This window comes from Opisthocomus hoazin, chromosome 14 (assembly GCF_030867145.1).
Source record: "Opisthocomus hoazin isolate bOpiHoa1 chromosome 14, bOpiHoa1.hap1, whole genome shotgun sequence".
Lineage (NCBI taxonomy): Eukaryota > Metazoa > Chordata > Aves > Opisthocomiformes > Opisthocomidae > Opisthocomus > Opisthocomus hoazin.
This window is the reverse complement of record NC_134427.1, coordinates 8,251,561-8,267,052: the sequence shown is the minus strand read 5'-3', so window position 1 is coordinate 8,267,052 and position 15,492 is coordinate 8,251,561. Positions and strand designations below refer to the sequence as shown.

Genomic DNA, 15,492 nt, shown 5'->3' with positions numbered 1-15,492 from the left:
TGTACCTTTAGTTCTCGTTTCGGGGCGGGCTGCGATGCAGCAGCCGCCGCCGCCTGGGCGTTAAACGGAAAATAAGATAAAAACAAATGTCCACATCTGTCCCGATTTTAAGGCAAACGGCAAAATCATTTCGTGTCGTCCGGTCGGGCCAGATCCGCCCAAGGACTGCGGGGAGCCCCCAGCGTCTGGGGAAAACTGACAGCCCCCTCCCGCAAACGAGGGGTGCGAAACCGTGTGAGATAAAATGATGGAGCAATGGGGGGGGAGTTGGAAATCTCTGTAACCGGGTTGAGCATCGGCAGCCTTTGTGCCCAGGTCGCGCTGGAAGGCGGAGGGGCATCGGGAATGCCCGTCCCTCCCGGGTCCCCTTGCTGCGGTCTCTGGCACGGTCACATCAAAGGGCTGGCCGGGGGGTGCTGCGAGCAGCCGCCTCCACGAAATTTGAGCTTGGGAAGAGAGACAAAACCAGGCGATATCAATATATTACTAAACGGCGAAATATTGAATGTTTCTCGTACGTGCGCGTTGCCGGAGGTTTGCGCAGTTCGTCTGAAAACACCCGGAGTTGGAGGCGGAGGGAAGGGAGGGGGGGTTTAATAAAAACCATTTGCCACTTGTCTTCAATTAGGGTCCAGAAATTTAGCAAAAAAAAAAAAAAAGAAGATATATCTTTTTTTTTTTTTTCCCCTCTTGCCGTCGGGATCAAGAGGTAAACGCGGTGCCCCCGCAACGACTTCAGGGCTTCGCGTCAGAAGGCGAGCGAAAACACAGGCGATATTATCGCGATTCTTGTCGGCGTGGCCCACTGCGGGGGGCGGCGGGCCCGGGGGGGTACCCGGAGAGGGGAGGGGTGCTCGCCCCACTGCCGACGCACACCTCGCCGTGCTCCCCCGCTTCCCCCCTCCCCGGAAAGGGCTTCTCCGGCGGGAGCCGGACCCCCGACGGGCCGCGGGACCCCTGCGGGGCTCGGCAGCGGCGGGACGGGGAGACCCGGCTCCGGGGGCGCGGGGGGCTTTGCCCAGCCGCTGCCTGCAGCCCGGCGGGGGGGTGGGGGGGGCCCATTGCAAGGTGGGGTGCCCTTAATTATTATTATTGTTATTTATTTTTCTCCTCATTGCCATCGGGGAAGCCCCAAGCCGCTGGCGCTGGGCAGCCTCCCGCCACCGCATCCCAGGCAGGTGATGGGCACCTCACCCCCCCGCCTCCCGCCACGATATTCCCCCGCATCTCCGTGACAAATAGAGGCAACGTGAGCGGGGAAAGGGGGAGGAGGGAGAGAAAGCCACGCACACAATGGCCAGGCAAATTGTTCGCGACTCCGGCGTTCGGGGAAGCCGGTGCTGGAACCGCGCGCTCATCAGTCACCGCTCCTGAAGTGATAGCAAAAACGCATCTAAACACGCTGCGGTGTGAGATATAAAAGCACAGCGGGATGAGCTGCTTTCCAAAAAGGGACTTGGTGATTGGATATGCCTTGGCGTGATTGACAAGAGCTTAGTTTGGTAAAGAGAAGACACGCAAGCTTTCACAGCGGGATTTCTTTTCTAAAATATATCACACTAGCCTTTGAAAAGCGCCGCACACTATAAGGGAAATAAGGTTGCTTTATAGTGCGCTGACATTTCTTTAAAACACAACTAAGATCAAAAAAAGAAATAAAATGTGTTCCAAACACAATGTTTTAATTAGTTTATTCTGTGCATTCGCTTTTATCTGGTGTATATATCACGGATCCCCACCCTTTAATTAAAACAACTGGCTGCCTATACAACAGCTGAGACAAATGCTTAACTTTCTCCTTTGTAGCTACAAGCAAACGCAATTTACTACAGCTCTCGGAAGAGTTTTTAAAATAAACGCGGACGCCTTGCAAGCTGCCGGGGAAGGGGCGAAGGTAGCGGGAAAGGGCTGATTCCTGGCTTTGAGAACTTGAGGAAGGCGAAGCCCTGTCCGCAGCCCCTGCCCGCAGCGCTCCCCGCCGGCGCCGCAGCCCTCCCGAGGGAATTCAACCGCAGCGAGGGCACGCAGCGACAATGCAAGGGGCTTTCGCTTTGCTGGGGTGTTTATTGAGTTTGTTTTGGTTTCTCTTTCTTTCTCTCCTTTGTCTTTTTTCTTTTTTCTCTTTTTTTTTTTTGTTTTGTTTTGGGGTGGGGGTCCCCATCGAAGGCCAGGTTACCGCAAGCCCTCCCTCTGCCCCGGGGTTGATGGCTTGAGGCACCTTTGCCACCGCCATCTCTCCCCCCCCCCCCCCCCCCCGCCTCTGCCCGACAAGCTTCTCGTTACGGAACTGATCCTCCGGGGAGGGGAACAAAAGTCCTTCAAAGGGCATCGACTCCTTCACCCCGCGGCAAGCACACACTTTTACGGGGGGGGGGGGGGGGGGGGGTAATTGTGCCGGGGGGCCCCGCCGCTGCCCCCCGTGCCCAGGGTGCGCTCCCTCCGCGCCCGCGTCCCGCAGCCTCCGAGGAAACGCTCTGCCTCGGGGTATGCGATCGGAAAAACGGGGACAGGGGAGGTCGGACCGGCGGGGGGGTTGTCTGTCGTCCCGAAACTGGGGCATTTCGGTAGCAAGAGGGGGGGGAGCTGGCTCTCTCCGAAGCCCCTCACCAGAGGGTGAACCGCCCCGTCGCAAACCTGGCCCCCGGGCGAGGGGGGGCATTTGGGCAAGAGCCCCCGCCCCGCTGCTGTTATTCACCCCGCTTTGGCCCCAAGGCTCCGAGGAAGGTTTTACCGGCGAAAGCGGCTCCCGTTGCGGGGCTGAGCCCGGTTCCGTCGGGGCTGCGGGCTGGGGGAGCCGCTGGAGCCCTTCGTTTCCCTCGTTGGCGAAGAGAGCGGGGCGGGAGGGGCGGGAGCGGGTCCTATCCCGCAGCTGTGCGGTGACACCGCTTTTCCCGCGGAGAAAAAAAAAATTAAAAATAAAAAAACGGAGAGAAAGGGAATGGGCAGATCACCCCAAAGCGACCGGCGGGGACGGGTCTCGGGATCTCCGGGCCGCAGGGCAGAAGCGGAGCTCGGTTCTCGCCCCGACACCGTGGGCAAAGCCCCCGGTGGCTGAGGGGAGAGCCGGCGGGCGATGCGGCCGGAGGGAGGATGGCGAAAGGCGAGCGGTGGAAACCGCACAGCCCTCGTTTTCATTTGCTTCAAGACTTTAAATCGTTCCCTGCCTTGTTCCAATGCGTCCCTAGGGGCTGACGAAATGGTGTCCCCCCTTTTTAGGGGGAGCGGGGAGGCGGCAGGCACCCCCGGTGCACCCGCCGCTGCCCGACCCCGCGGGCTGAGGCCGGAGCGACCGGGCCCCCCTCGGCCGGAGCCCACCTGCAGTCCCCTCCCCCGAGGGCCCTCCGCTCCGCGGAGCCGGCACCAGAAGGCTCCGCTCCTGGAGCTGGGGAGGAAGAGCTGGAAGCGGGACGGGACCCCGCGTTGCCCGACGGGGCTCCCGGCGGCGGGGAGAACGCCCGAGCCCTGGCACAGCCCGCGGTTAGCAGTGTCGGGGGCTCGGGGGTCCCAGCAGCCCCTCCGGGAAGAGCTGCCGCAGGCTGCGAGGTCCCGAGGACGGGCTTAGGGCTGCCCCCCCCCCGAGCCCGGCAACTTCCCCCCGGTTAGCCCCCGACTGCTGTCTCCAGACCGTGGGGGTGCCAGTTCCGACGGGGGGGATCTGAGCTCGGGGAAGGGGTTTTATTGCCGGGGTTTACACCTGCGGCTCGGCCCCGGGGCGGCTCGGCGGGGCATCGGGCCCGAGGACGGGGCGGCCCGGGGTTGATTCGGGGACGGACCCCCACGTCCCCCGGCGGCCCCATCCTCTGCGGTTCGCCCGGGGCGGGATGCGGGGGTCCCCGCCGTGTCCGGGCAAGGTGGCGGGGCAGCGCCGGGGGGTGCCCGGGGCAGCGCAGCTGGGGTGCCCGGAGCCGTTGGGGTCCCGGTGGCCGTCGGGGCCGGGCCGGGCCGCTCGGCAGCGCCGCCCCGTGCCCGGCTGCGGTCCAGGCCCCGGTGGCAGCCGCCGCAACGGCGGGGGCGGCCCCCGCAGCCCCTCTCGTCGGGGCGGGCAGGTTTCGAGGGTTCGGGTACCCCCTGTGCAGGGTCGGGAGCAGCCGTTGAGCGGGGTTAACGGCCCTGTCCCGCCGGGGAACGGGCGGCTCTGTCCCGGCGGCTCCCGAGGCCGGGATGCCTCCCCGGAGCCGGGGGCTTGCGGTTGCCCCTCAGGGCTCAGTCACGCAGAAAGGCTGACTAAAGTCTGTGTCCCCCCGCAAGAGCGGGACAATAGAGCCACCCTCCAGGTCACAGGTCACCTCCTCGCTGATTGAGATATTCTCTGCCCCCCCTCTTCACACCCCCACACCCCCCTCCCCGCTCCCTCGGAGGCGCCGGGGATCTTCAAGGGGGCGGCCGGAGGGCGAGGATGCTCTCGCCCGGGCCGGGGTGCGGAGGGTCCGGCTTCCCCCTCCTCCTGCTCCCGGCTCTGCTCCGAGCCTCGGACGAACGGCTTTGCGGGGAGGGGGGGCCTTTTCCCCCCGGTCCGGAGCGTGGCCTTCCCCGGGGTCACTCCGGTGCGTGGCCGTCGAGCTGCGCAGGGGGTGGCCCCGGCACTCCGCAGGGCCGCTATCCCCCCCCCCCCCCCCCCCGCCGTGTCCCCCCCCCGTCGGGTTCGCCTTTGGGGCCACCAGACCCGTTTATTCTGCGCCTTTAACTCGTCCTCGCGGTTTCCCCACTCGCTTTCCAGCCAGACGCGTGTTTTCCGCGCTGCTGAACGGTGATTTTATTTATTTTAATTTGGGGGGGGGGGGGGGGGGGGCAGAACTTCTCCCCACGGAGGACGCCGGTGCCGGCCCGGCTCCCCGGGCTGGAGGACCCAGCCCGCTGGCACCTCCGTGCCCTCGCCACTCGAGCCTTCCTGCTCGCCTCCGCCTGGGCTGTGCCACCCCTCGCCCCCTCCCCTCGCCGAAGTTCAGACCTGTTTACTCCAGCCCGTATCTCTGAAGTTCAAATGCAGATGCGGTCCCGTGTCCCCCCCCCTCCGCGGAGTGACAGCTACAACGGGAACGTCTCGTTCGCTCCTGGTTTGCATTTAATTACGCTGGAGGTGCAATATGTTTGTGGCAGGAGAAAAACTACTTCTCTCTACGCTTGTTAGGGATATTCATCTCTCCGCGATGCGTTCAGGAGCTGCCCAGGGCGTAGCGACGCTTCCCCCGGCCGGCCGGCCCGCAGGTCGGCGCGGCGTGGGGTTTTGCTGCCGTTCCGCCGGGTTTGTTTCGCCTTTTCCCCGCATCCCGGCTGCAAGGGGCGAGGGAAACCCGCCGACCCCTCCGCTCCCGGGGCCGAAACTTCCCCCTCCCCCCGTAAGGCGTGGGCACCCACGGGGGAGCGTTTCCTTCTGCGCTGCAGGGCCCAGACCTTGCCGTCTCCCCCTCCCCCCCCCGCAAGACTCCCCGCACCGTACTGGGGTGCTGGGGGGGGGGCGGTGTTAAGGGACCGGGGGTTCCCGGGGCAGGGCGGGGGTCAGCACCTGGGGGGGGGGGCGCCCGGCGGGGAGGCACGCACAGGAGCCGGGCACCGGGAGCGGGGGGACCCGCACCGCTTTCCGAGGGTTTTATATTTTTGCGGCTGTTAAATTCTCGAATCATCCCAAAGGCAGAAAACAAAAAAAAAAGAAAAAAAGAAAAAAAAAGGCGGCGGCGGCGGAGAATTACGCGAATATCTGTGCTTGACGTAAAGCCGGGTGTCTTCCTCCGCCTTCCCCCCGCGTCGGGAGCACGGCGGGAGAAGGGGAGCCTGCGAGACTACTTTCCCGGTTGCTGTTGTTTGCACGTTTGCAACTGAGATGGATTTAAAAAGGAGAGAGATGCGACGTTTCCCCGCCTCTGGAAAATAAATCGGCATCGCCCAGAAATACCGCTGAATAAAAATGGAATTTACTCAAGTAGTAAAATACGTACAAAATATATATATTTTTTTAAATTACGAAAGAACCAGGGGAAAAAAAAATTCATAGGCCATACCGACAATGCCCTTAAAAAAAATAAACGCGTTTTATGCCATTTTTGGTTCCCGAGCCGGCAAATTCCGGGCAGGGAGCGATCGCGTGGAACCAGTGCCTGAACGCCCGCGTGGATTTCGCTGAGCGCACGCGGCCAGGCAAAGTTGTCAGAGTAAAAACGGGAAACGTATTAAAAAAATGTATATATATTTATAGGTGAACTGGGACAACCCGACCCGCCCGAACACTGCGGCACGGCGGGGCTGCGGGGGCCGCTCGCCGCAAAGCCCCCAGACCCTCCCCGCAACGGCCACTCCTTGTCCAAAGCCACGATCGCGCCTTTTTATCCCCCCCCCCCCCCGTGGGATGCTTTTCCCGAAGCCCCACGGTCCCGCCGCCGCGCGGGGATTTTTCTATCCGAAAAAACACGATTATTTATTTTTTATTATTATTATTTTTTGAAGCTCCTCCCGCCGCGGAGCCGCGCTCGCTCCGTCTCCCCGGGTTTCTCAGCGCCGGCTCGGCCGGGGCAGCCGCAGCCCCGCGGGGCGCGGGCTCCCACCCGCCCGGTCCCCGCATCCCACCGGGGCCGGGCTCCGCGCGAGGCCCCGCACCAGCCGGGGGTCAGTCGCCCTCGGTCGCTCCATGTCGGCGACTTCAGAGGCGCTGCCCTCCCCCGCGCTCAGCTGACGGCTAATTGAATTATGCCCTTTCTTTTTTTTTTTCTTTTTTTTTTCTGGCGGGGGGGGTGGGGGGGGGTTGTTGTCGTCGCCGGGAAAACCCAGCGCGTGCGGGAGGTAATTAATTACCCCGCCGCGGCCCTCCGAGGCAGGCAGGTAGAGCCGCCGCCGCGGAGCAGCCAAGCGGGGAGCGCGGCCCCGGGGGTCGCAGGTCGGTGCCCCCCCCTCCCCCGGCCCCGACCCTGCCCCGGCTCCCCCCGGGCCGTGCCGCAGAGAGGGCTCCGATCCTGCCAAGTCCCCCCCATCCGCCCAATTCCGCGCAAGAGCCGCGGGGCGGAGGCGGCCCCGGCCCCCCGGAGGGTCCCGTGGCCCCCCTGGGCGGGCCCCCCCGGCTTGTTCCGCCGGTAGCGGCGGCGAGGGACTCACCTTCCGACTTCGGGACTGTTCGTGGCCGCCGTGGCCTGGGAAATTTGAGTGTTTGACGGGCACCGGCGTTACCGCTCGGGGAGATTTTATACCGGTGGCTTTTTTTTTTGTAGTCTTTTTTTTTTTTTGGTCTTTTTTCTTTTTCGGTTTTTTTTTTTTTCTTGGTTTTTTTCTGTGGGTTTTTTTGGTCTTTTCTTTTTTCTCTTTTTTTTTTTTGTCTTTTTTTTTTTTTGGTCTTCCCCCCCCCCCCCCCCCCCCTTTTTTTTCCCCCCTCCCTCCCCCGCAAACCCTAAAATAAAGAACGTGCAGCCTTTCCCGGGGCTGGCTGGGGGGCACGGTGTGAAAGGGCCGCGGTTATAAAGCGCTGCTTGAAGCGGGCTCTCAATGCGCCTCTGAACTTGATCAGATTTTACGTTTCCTGCAGAGAGCCGGCGGCGGGGCCGGGCCCTGCCCAATGGCCAGACCCGGGGGCTCCGCGAACCTCGGGGTATCACAATTACCGCCATCCTTCTTTCTGCCTTTTATTTCCACTCTTGCTCCCCATAGTTCTTTGCAAATGCTTTCCAGAACAGAAAACGAGTGGATTTATAGCGCTGTCTGCAACTGATAATTATTCCAAGGCAGAACGTTGCCTTTGCAAAATAAAATTAAAAAGCGGGTGAAAAAAAAAAAAGAAAAAGGGGAAAGAAAGAGACGGGGAGGGGGGAGAAAGATAAACGAGTGTAGGGAAAATAGGGAAAATAGGGAAAATAGGGCGCAGGAGACGCCGTGCCGGTGCCCGCCGGGGAGCGAGGCAGGGAAGGGGCGGCGGGACGCGGCCCGGCAAGCTCAGCCTCGGCGTTCAGTCAAAGCCAGAAATAAAAACACATAGGAAAGCCAAGAATAAAAATACTTAGAATATCAAAGATTGGGAAAAAGAAATAAAAATTAAAAAAGGTCCCCGACGCCGCCGGGCTGGGTCACGGCGGCTCTGCGGCGGCTCTAGGCCTCCCCGTCCCGCGCGGCTGGGGGGGGCACGGCACGGCGGGACACGCGTGGGGGGGGGGGGGGGGCGGACGGAGGGACACGCACCGCGCCTGCACGGGGCCGCCCGCCCGCCCGCCGTGCCCGCCCCGCCGGGGCTCGGGGTTCCCCGTCGCTCCCCCCCGTCCCGTCCCGTGTCCCGTCCCCCCCCCCCCCCCCCCCTTTACCTGCGAGGCGCCCGCGCCCAATCAGCGTCCCCGGCGGCGCGGGGCGCTTGCCAATCAAGCTCTCCGCCGCCAATGGGAGGGCGGGCGAGGGGTCAGGTGACGCGGCTGCCGGCGGCTCCCCATTGGCGCGGCGCGGCCTGGCCCCGGAGTTGGTTTTATGTGCGAGGCGCGGGCGGGCGCCCCGTCAGTGCCCCGACGGCGCCGAGCGCGAGCGGGGCCGCGCTGCCCCTCGCCCTGCTGCGCGGCCCGGCCCGGCGCGGGGGGCGGGCGGGCGGCTTTTGGGGGCCGGTGCGGGGCTTTTTTTTTTTGTGGTTTTGTTTTGGGGTCGCACGGGGGGTGCCCGCCTCGCTGCCCGCCCGCGGCCGCGCCTGCCCGCAGCGGGGGGCGGTGAGGGAGGGGTGGGGTGGGGGGTCGGTGGGGCTTTTTGAGGTGGTTTTGTACTTTTTCGGGGGCGGGCTGAGGAGGCAGGGGGTGGGGGGGGGTGGGGGGGAGGAGGGCAGGCTGCCGCCGCGCCGACGGCCCCCGCGCCCATGACGATGCTGCTGGACGGCGGGCCGCAGTTCCCGGCGCTGGGGGTGGGCGGCTTCCCGGCGCCCCGCCACCACGAGATGCCGGGCCGCGACCCCGCCGCCGCCGGCATGGGGCTGGGCCCCTTCGGGGACTCCTCGCACGCCGCCGCCGCCGCCGCTTTCAAGCTGAACGCGGCCCCGCACGACCTCGCCGCCGGGCAGAGCTCGGCGTTCACCCCGCAGGCTCCGGGCTACGCCAGCGCCTTGGGCCACCACCACCATCACCACCACCACCACCACCACGCCGGCCAGGTGCCCTCCTACGGCGGGGCCGCCGCCTTCAACTCCACCCGCGATTTTCTCTTTCGCAACCGCGGCTCCGGCATCGCGGACGCGGCCTCCGGTACGGCGCAGCACGGGCTCTTCGGCGGCTCCCCCGGAGGTCTGCACGGCCCCGGCGGCATCCCGGACACCCCGGGCTACCTGCTCTTCCCGGGGCTGCACGAGCAGAGCCCCAGCCACACGTCCCCCACCGGGCATGTGGACAACGGGCAGATGCACCTGGGGCTGCGCGGGGACCTCTTCGGGCGACCGGACCCTTACCGGGCCGTCTCCAGCCCCCGCACGGACCCTTACGCCGGCGCTCAGTTCCACAACTACAACCACATGAACGTGAATATGGGCATGAACGTGGCTGCCCACCACCACCACCACCACCACCACGGCCCCGGGGCTTTCTTTCGGTACATGCGCCAGCCCATCAAGCAAGAGTTGTCCTGCAAGTGGCTCGACGAGAGCCAGCTCAGCCGGCCCAAGAAGAGCTGCGACAGGACTTTCAGCACCATGCACGAACTGGTGACCCACGTCACCATGGAGCACGTCGGGGGGCCGGAGCAGAACAACCACATCTGCTACTGGGACGAGTGTCCGCGGGAAGGCAAGTCCTTCAAGGCGAAATACAAACTGGTGAACCACATTCGGGTGCACACGGGGGAGAAGCCCTTCCCCTGCCCCTTCCCGGGCTGCGGCAAGATCTTTGCCCGCTCCGAGAACCTCAAGATTCACAAGCGGACGCACACAGGTAAGGCTCCGGGGTCTGCCGGGGGGGGGGGGGGGGTGGGGGGACACGGGACACACACACACACCGCTGGGATCGGGCCCCTGCGCACCTCTGCGGTGGGAGCCGTAGAAATGCTGACGGCATCTCATTTTCGGCGGCTTCCGCTCCGGTTTATTTTATTTTTAGGTCTGCCTGGCGTCTCTGCTAATTAAACCAGCGATACTTTCGTCAAAGTATTTTTATTCGCAGCCCCCGTCTTCCCTTCAGCCCCTCCGCGAGGGGGGAGAGGGGGAAGGCGGGAAGCGAACGCGTTTTGGCTTGTGGCCGCGGGTACGGCTCGTAAAACTGTCCGAGCTGCGGGATTTATCTCGGGTCTTCTCCCTCCCCGCGCTCTCCCAGCCGCCGGAGCACGGCGCGGGTCTGGCGGGAGGCGAATGAAAAGTAACAACGGCTGACCTGGATTTCTCCGACACCGCTGCCTGTCTTCCCCGTCTTCATTTTTTTTTTTTTTTTTTTTTTGGGGGGGGTGCTTGTGCCTCCCCGAGGTGGGGCAGAGGCCGTCCTGGGAGGAGGCAGGCGGGGGTGGAGGGGGGAACGGCCCTCCTTCACCCTCTCTGAATTTCGCAGGTGAGAAGCCCTTCAAGTGCGAGTTCGAGGGCTGCGACAGGCGCTTCGCCAACAGCAGCGACAGGAAGAAGCACATGCACGTCCACACCTCGGACAAGCCCTACATCTGCAAGGTGTGCGACAAATCCTACACCCACCCCAGCTCACTTAGGAAACACATGAAGGTAATCCCCGCTGCGCCCCGGCCCTTTCCTCCCCGAGCTGGGACGCTCGGTCGCTGGCGTTCTCAGGGCTCCGTTCCCCGGGGCCGAGCGGTGCCCGACCTGGCACTCCGTGCTCCCGGCGTGGCCCGAGCGGTTCCCGGTGTCCAGGCCGTGGCGGGAGCGCAGCCCGGGGAAATGGCGTAGTTTCTTTTTGCGCTCCCACCGGTACAAGCGCTGCCCGCTTTCTGGAGCGTGGCTCGGCACCGGAGGGTTCCGCAAATGCGACCTTGGCCTGTGGCCGCAGTCCCCCGTGCCCGGACGCTGCAGCGAAGTGGCCGAAGCCGCTGCCAGCGGTGCGCGGGGTGGCTGGCGAGGTGTGAACCGCCTGCTCGCCGGGCAGGGGACCGAGCCGCCGGACGCCGGTGTCCCTCCTGCGTGGGGGAGCATCCCAGCCCGGCACAGCGGGGTGGCGGGGACCCCGAGCTCGCTCCCATCTCTGCCTCTTGGTTTTAGGTGCACGAATCCCAGGGGTCGGACTCTTCCCCTGCAGCCAGTTCGGGGTACGAGTCCTCCACGCCCCCCGCGGTGGGCTCCGCCGGCAGCAAGGACTCCACTAAAACGCCGCCGGCCGCCCTGCCGAGTAACCCCGGCCACAACCCTGGACTGCCCCCCAATTTTAATGAGTGGTACGTGTGAAGGCAGCTGCTGCCCGGCCAGAGACTGGACCAAATGCCTTGGGAACAAGGAGGAAAAAAAAAAAATTTAAAAAAGGACAAACCAAGCCGACTGCAGCTCGCTCCCGTGGAAATGGAGTTTCCACACCGACGACCGCATAGGGCTACACCTAGCTAACTGCCAGGATCCGGAGGGGGGGGGGGGGTGTCTTTTATTATTATATTATAATTATTACTATTTTTTGCAAGCCCAGACGCTGGACTAGCCATGTCCTTTTCTCAGGATTGGATTTCTTTTTATTTTTTTGTTGTTGTCATTTTTTGCAGTCGCCGTTGTTTCTTTGATTTTTTTTTTTTTTTCCCCTCCCTGCCCCAGTCCCTCTCCCTCCGATTCCCCACTTTTTTCTTTTAATTATTTTTAATTTGTTTTGGTTTTCCTTCTTTCTGTGGGATGTTGACATGAGGATGAAAATTCTCCTTCGCCTTAGTGGTGATTGTTTAAACTTACAGTCTTAAACCGTGCCAAAGTCCTGTTATGTCTTGAACTTTCCTCTCTAGCTCTCCTGCTGCTTCTTTCTCTGCTCTCCTCCTCTTTCTCCTTCTCTCTCTCCAAGCATTACACTTGTGAATGTATTCTCGTCTGATGGGGTCGGTCAGTATTTTTCAGGATGAGGATGTGGTGTTTATTCTACCCAGATTGTGACGTTTAGTATAACAGTTGCCTTTTTGTAATAACTTTTTTTGTAAATACATATCCATGATGCCATATTTATCGTTCGTAATTTAATTATTGATACAAAGTGCCGGGAACTGAACAATATTTATGGGGGGGGGAGGGAAATCGTTTTCTAACAAAAAAAAAAATACAAACGACAACAAAAAAAAAATAATTCCAACTCTGTACAGCTTTTGGTTATAACTGCTTTAGCATTAAAAGTTTATTGTTTTGGAAAGAGCGGTTGTTGAGCTCCTCCGGGGTGCGGGCGCTGCTGCCGGGGCCAGGCCGTCGTTCTCGGGCTGCCGATGCCGCCCTGAAGCCGCCTCCTCCTCGCTGCTGCTTTTTGTTTTTTTCTCCCGTCCCTTTGTCCCCTTCGCTCCGCGGCCGCGGCGCCGCCGAGCGAGAGGAGCCCCGGGAGCGGCGGGGCCGCCTCGACGGGGAGGCCCCGACGGTGAGTACCGGGCCGGGGCAGCGCCCGGCTCCCCGGGCAGCGCCGGCCCCGTCGGCACCCGGCTGCTTCCCGGGGGGGGGGGGACACCCCGGGGCGGCTCCACGCCGGAATTTCTCCGTTATCGTCTGGTTTTGTTTGTTTTTTCTTTTTTTCTGCCTAGGATGCGGAAAAGCCTCCCCGTCCTCAGGAGAGAGAAGGGGGCGAGCAGAGACACCTCACCCGAGGAACTTCTCCTTCCGAGCAGCCAGACCGACGCTGGAAACCGTTCCAGCACCACCCCCACCCCCCCCAGGCAGACCGGGGCCGGCCGGAGCTCCGGCGGGGACCGGGGCAGCCCCTGCCCCGACGGAGCGCGGCCAGCCCGCCCGTGCGGCTCCGCAGCCGCCGCCTCCCGCAGCCGGCGGGGCTGGCCCCGGCGCCGGGGGGGGGTTGCAGGGACCCGCACCTCGGCTGAGCCGGAGGGACCCCAGACGGGCCCGTCTTGAACTTGACTCGGGGGCACTGCGGGGGGGCGGCCCGTCCCCTCCAGCCTGCAGCTTGTCCGAGCAACCCACCGAACCCTGCATGCTTTCGAAATTGGGTTTAAACAAATCTACCCTCTCCTCCCTCAAAAAAAAAAAAAAAAAAAAAGAAAAACCAAAAAAACCAAAAAACTCAAAAAGGTTTATCGGGCAGAAAAAGTAAGGAGAAAGGCGGATTGCAGTCTCTGCGGCTGCACATATAAAAAAAAAAAAAAGCAAAACAACAAAAAAACAGCAAACCCAAGCCCGGTGCAGGGAGGTTTCCCACTCCTCGCTGCCCAGCCCGGCTCATTAAAATAGTTCCCTTCGAGGTGCCCCGGCCGGACCGGGATCTCGCTGCTTTCAGGCTGTGAAGCCTTTCTCTCTCTGTGCGCAGAGCCGAGCCCCGGCGCTGGACGTGGAGCCACGCCGGCCCGGGCCCTTCCCGGGGGGGCGAGAAGGAGCGGAGCCCCCGGGGGCCGTCGGGTTTTCCTCGGACACCCTCCTGGGTCGTGCCTGCTTCGCTCCGGACCGCACCAGGCTTGGAAACGTGCCGGTAAGGCTCGGTTTCGTTACTGGTTTTACTGGGAAGCAGGGGGGGGGGGGAATATGCGCAGGGCTGGGTGGGGGAGCGCCTGCTGCTGTTGGACCCCGAAACCCTGTCCCGGAGCCGGGGGGGGCGGTTCGGCTTGGGGAGCCCCATCCAGGGTGCACCAGGAGGATGTGGCGTCGGAGGAGTGGGGGGGGGGCTGGTTGCGGGGGCCCTTCCCGACCAGTCCCGCACTGTGCTGGCCTACCTGCCCTTCCGCCTTGCCCCCCCAGCTGCTTCCGCTTCAATCTTTGTAACAGGGACTTAAAACCAGCACCCTGGATCGTTCAGCTTCGCCTGGGTGGCTGGCTGGCCCCCCACCCTGGGGCGTCTCCAGCCAGCCAAGGGCAAGCACCCAGCATGGGGAAGGGGGGAGCAAACTGTTGTCTGCACCCCACTGAGGTCAGGGGCCCCCCTCGGCCGCTCTGCAGCCCTGCCACCCCCTCCCTTCTCCCCAAAATGGGGCATGGATGGGGCGGGGGCAGCTGGGGGGGTGTGCGGTTAGGGATGGAGGAGTGGGTTTGGGATGGGTGCAGGAAAGGGCTGGGTACCTGTCTGGCTGTGAAACGCTTGTGAAGCACGGGGTGGGCTGCGTCCCCCCAGCGTGGTAGGCGGTGCTGGTGGGTGTAGGTGCCTCTGCTTCCCCCCACCCCACTGCTGGCCCCGAGACCTCCAGGGTGACGGTTGGGGACAAGCTGTCTCAGCCTGCCGCCCTCAGCTCTCACGGAAGAAGGGTTTTTCTGTCACAAGGAGCAGAAAGGCTCTGTTCCTCGTCCTTGCCCGTTGCAGCGGGAAAGCCCCTGCCTTTTCTGTAGATTCCTGAGGCTGGGTTTGTGAGTTGGGGTGAGACAGCTCGTGATTCGCAGTGCCAGGGCCTGGCAGCAGCGACTTGCGGGCATTGACTGCGCTCACAGCTCGGGCGAAAACGTTGCAGAGCCGGCTGGGCAGGACGGCGCTGGCAGAGCAGGTGCCATGTTAGCTCAGCTTTTCGTGTGCCGTTAAGAAGGGGTCTTCTGTCACACCCCAGAAGGGTCCCAGGACTGCTCAGAAAAAGAGGCCGTATTCTGCTGTCCTCTCCTAGGCAGGCAGCACCCTGGAAGTTGGCGTGCTTGCTTCTATGAGTGGGGTTAGGTGGTTTTTGTCCCCAAATAAACAGAACTCGGGATGGTTTTCTAAAAGGGGCAATTTTGATTCGTTGTGCTATAAAGAATCTAAGCAGAGGCAGGCGATGAGCTGGAGCCATTCCTTCTCCACGCTTTACGAGCCATGAATATTTTGATTCCTTTGGTGTCATTGTTTTTGCATATCTGTCTCCGTGTCTGGTGTAATCCTCTGAAAATAATATTTTTTTTCAAGCTTTGTGCATGCCATTAGCAGCCAGTGGTTGCACGCAGTGTGAAGGCAGAGTCCTGAAGGCATTTGATCAGGTTGTGTTCAAGTATCTCGGCACTACAGCACCAGGAATAAGTTCCTGTAGTAACTCTGTCAGCTGTAAACCTCTGAAGCAGTGGATAGGGTGTAGTATTGTGTGTTCGCTTTTTTTTTTCTATAATATTCCCAGATTAAAAGCACCACACATTAACACCGGCTGAGCCTAACTTTTATGACTTTTTGATAAACCATCCCTGTTGTTTATGCTTTTAGTATGATCAAACTGTATGGAATATATCTCTGCAGAGATGCATTCTTGTTTTGGAGAGGTAGAGATCTAGAGGAAGCCTTAAATTCTTTGCAGAAATCCAATTTTATTGTGGAGTGTGTAGAAGGAAATAATTTGTGTCGTACCGACTAATCTGCACACCCCCTGAACTAAGACATTTGTTAACCTTGCTACGCCGTTTGCGTGGGTTGGAAATACAATCGACGTCTTGCAAGCGCCTGCTCACCTGGACGTAGCTGCAGGCAGTAAAAACGCTTGTGTAAGAGCTTATGCTGGTGAGTGAGAATGGCA

General features: G+C 61.7%; 1 protein-coding gene across 1 annotated transcript; it reads left to right on the top strand.

The window, feature by feature from the left end:
- The first annotated feature begins 8,800 nt into the window (after positions 1 to 8,800).
- ZIC3 (Zic family zinc finger 3) lies at positions 8,801 to 11,476 on the top strand. The gene is made up of 3 exons (XM_075435515.1): positions 8,801 to 9,860; positions 10,467 to 10,630; positions 11,123 to 11,476. The coding sequence occupies exons 1-3, from the start codon at positions 8,801 to 8,803 to the stop codon at positions 11,303 to 11,305; spliced, it is 1,407 nt and encodes a 468-aa protein (XP_075291630.1). The 3' UTR covers positions 11,306 to 11,476.
- The last annotated feature ends 4,016 nt before the right edge of the window (positions 11,477 to 15,492 follow it).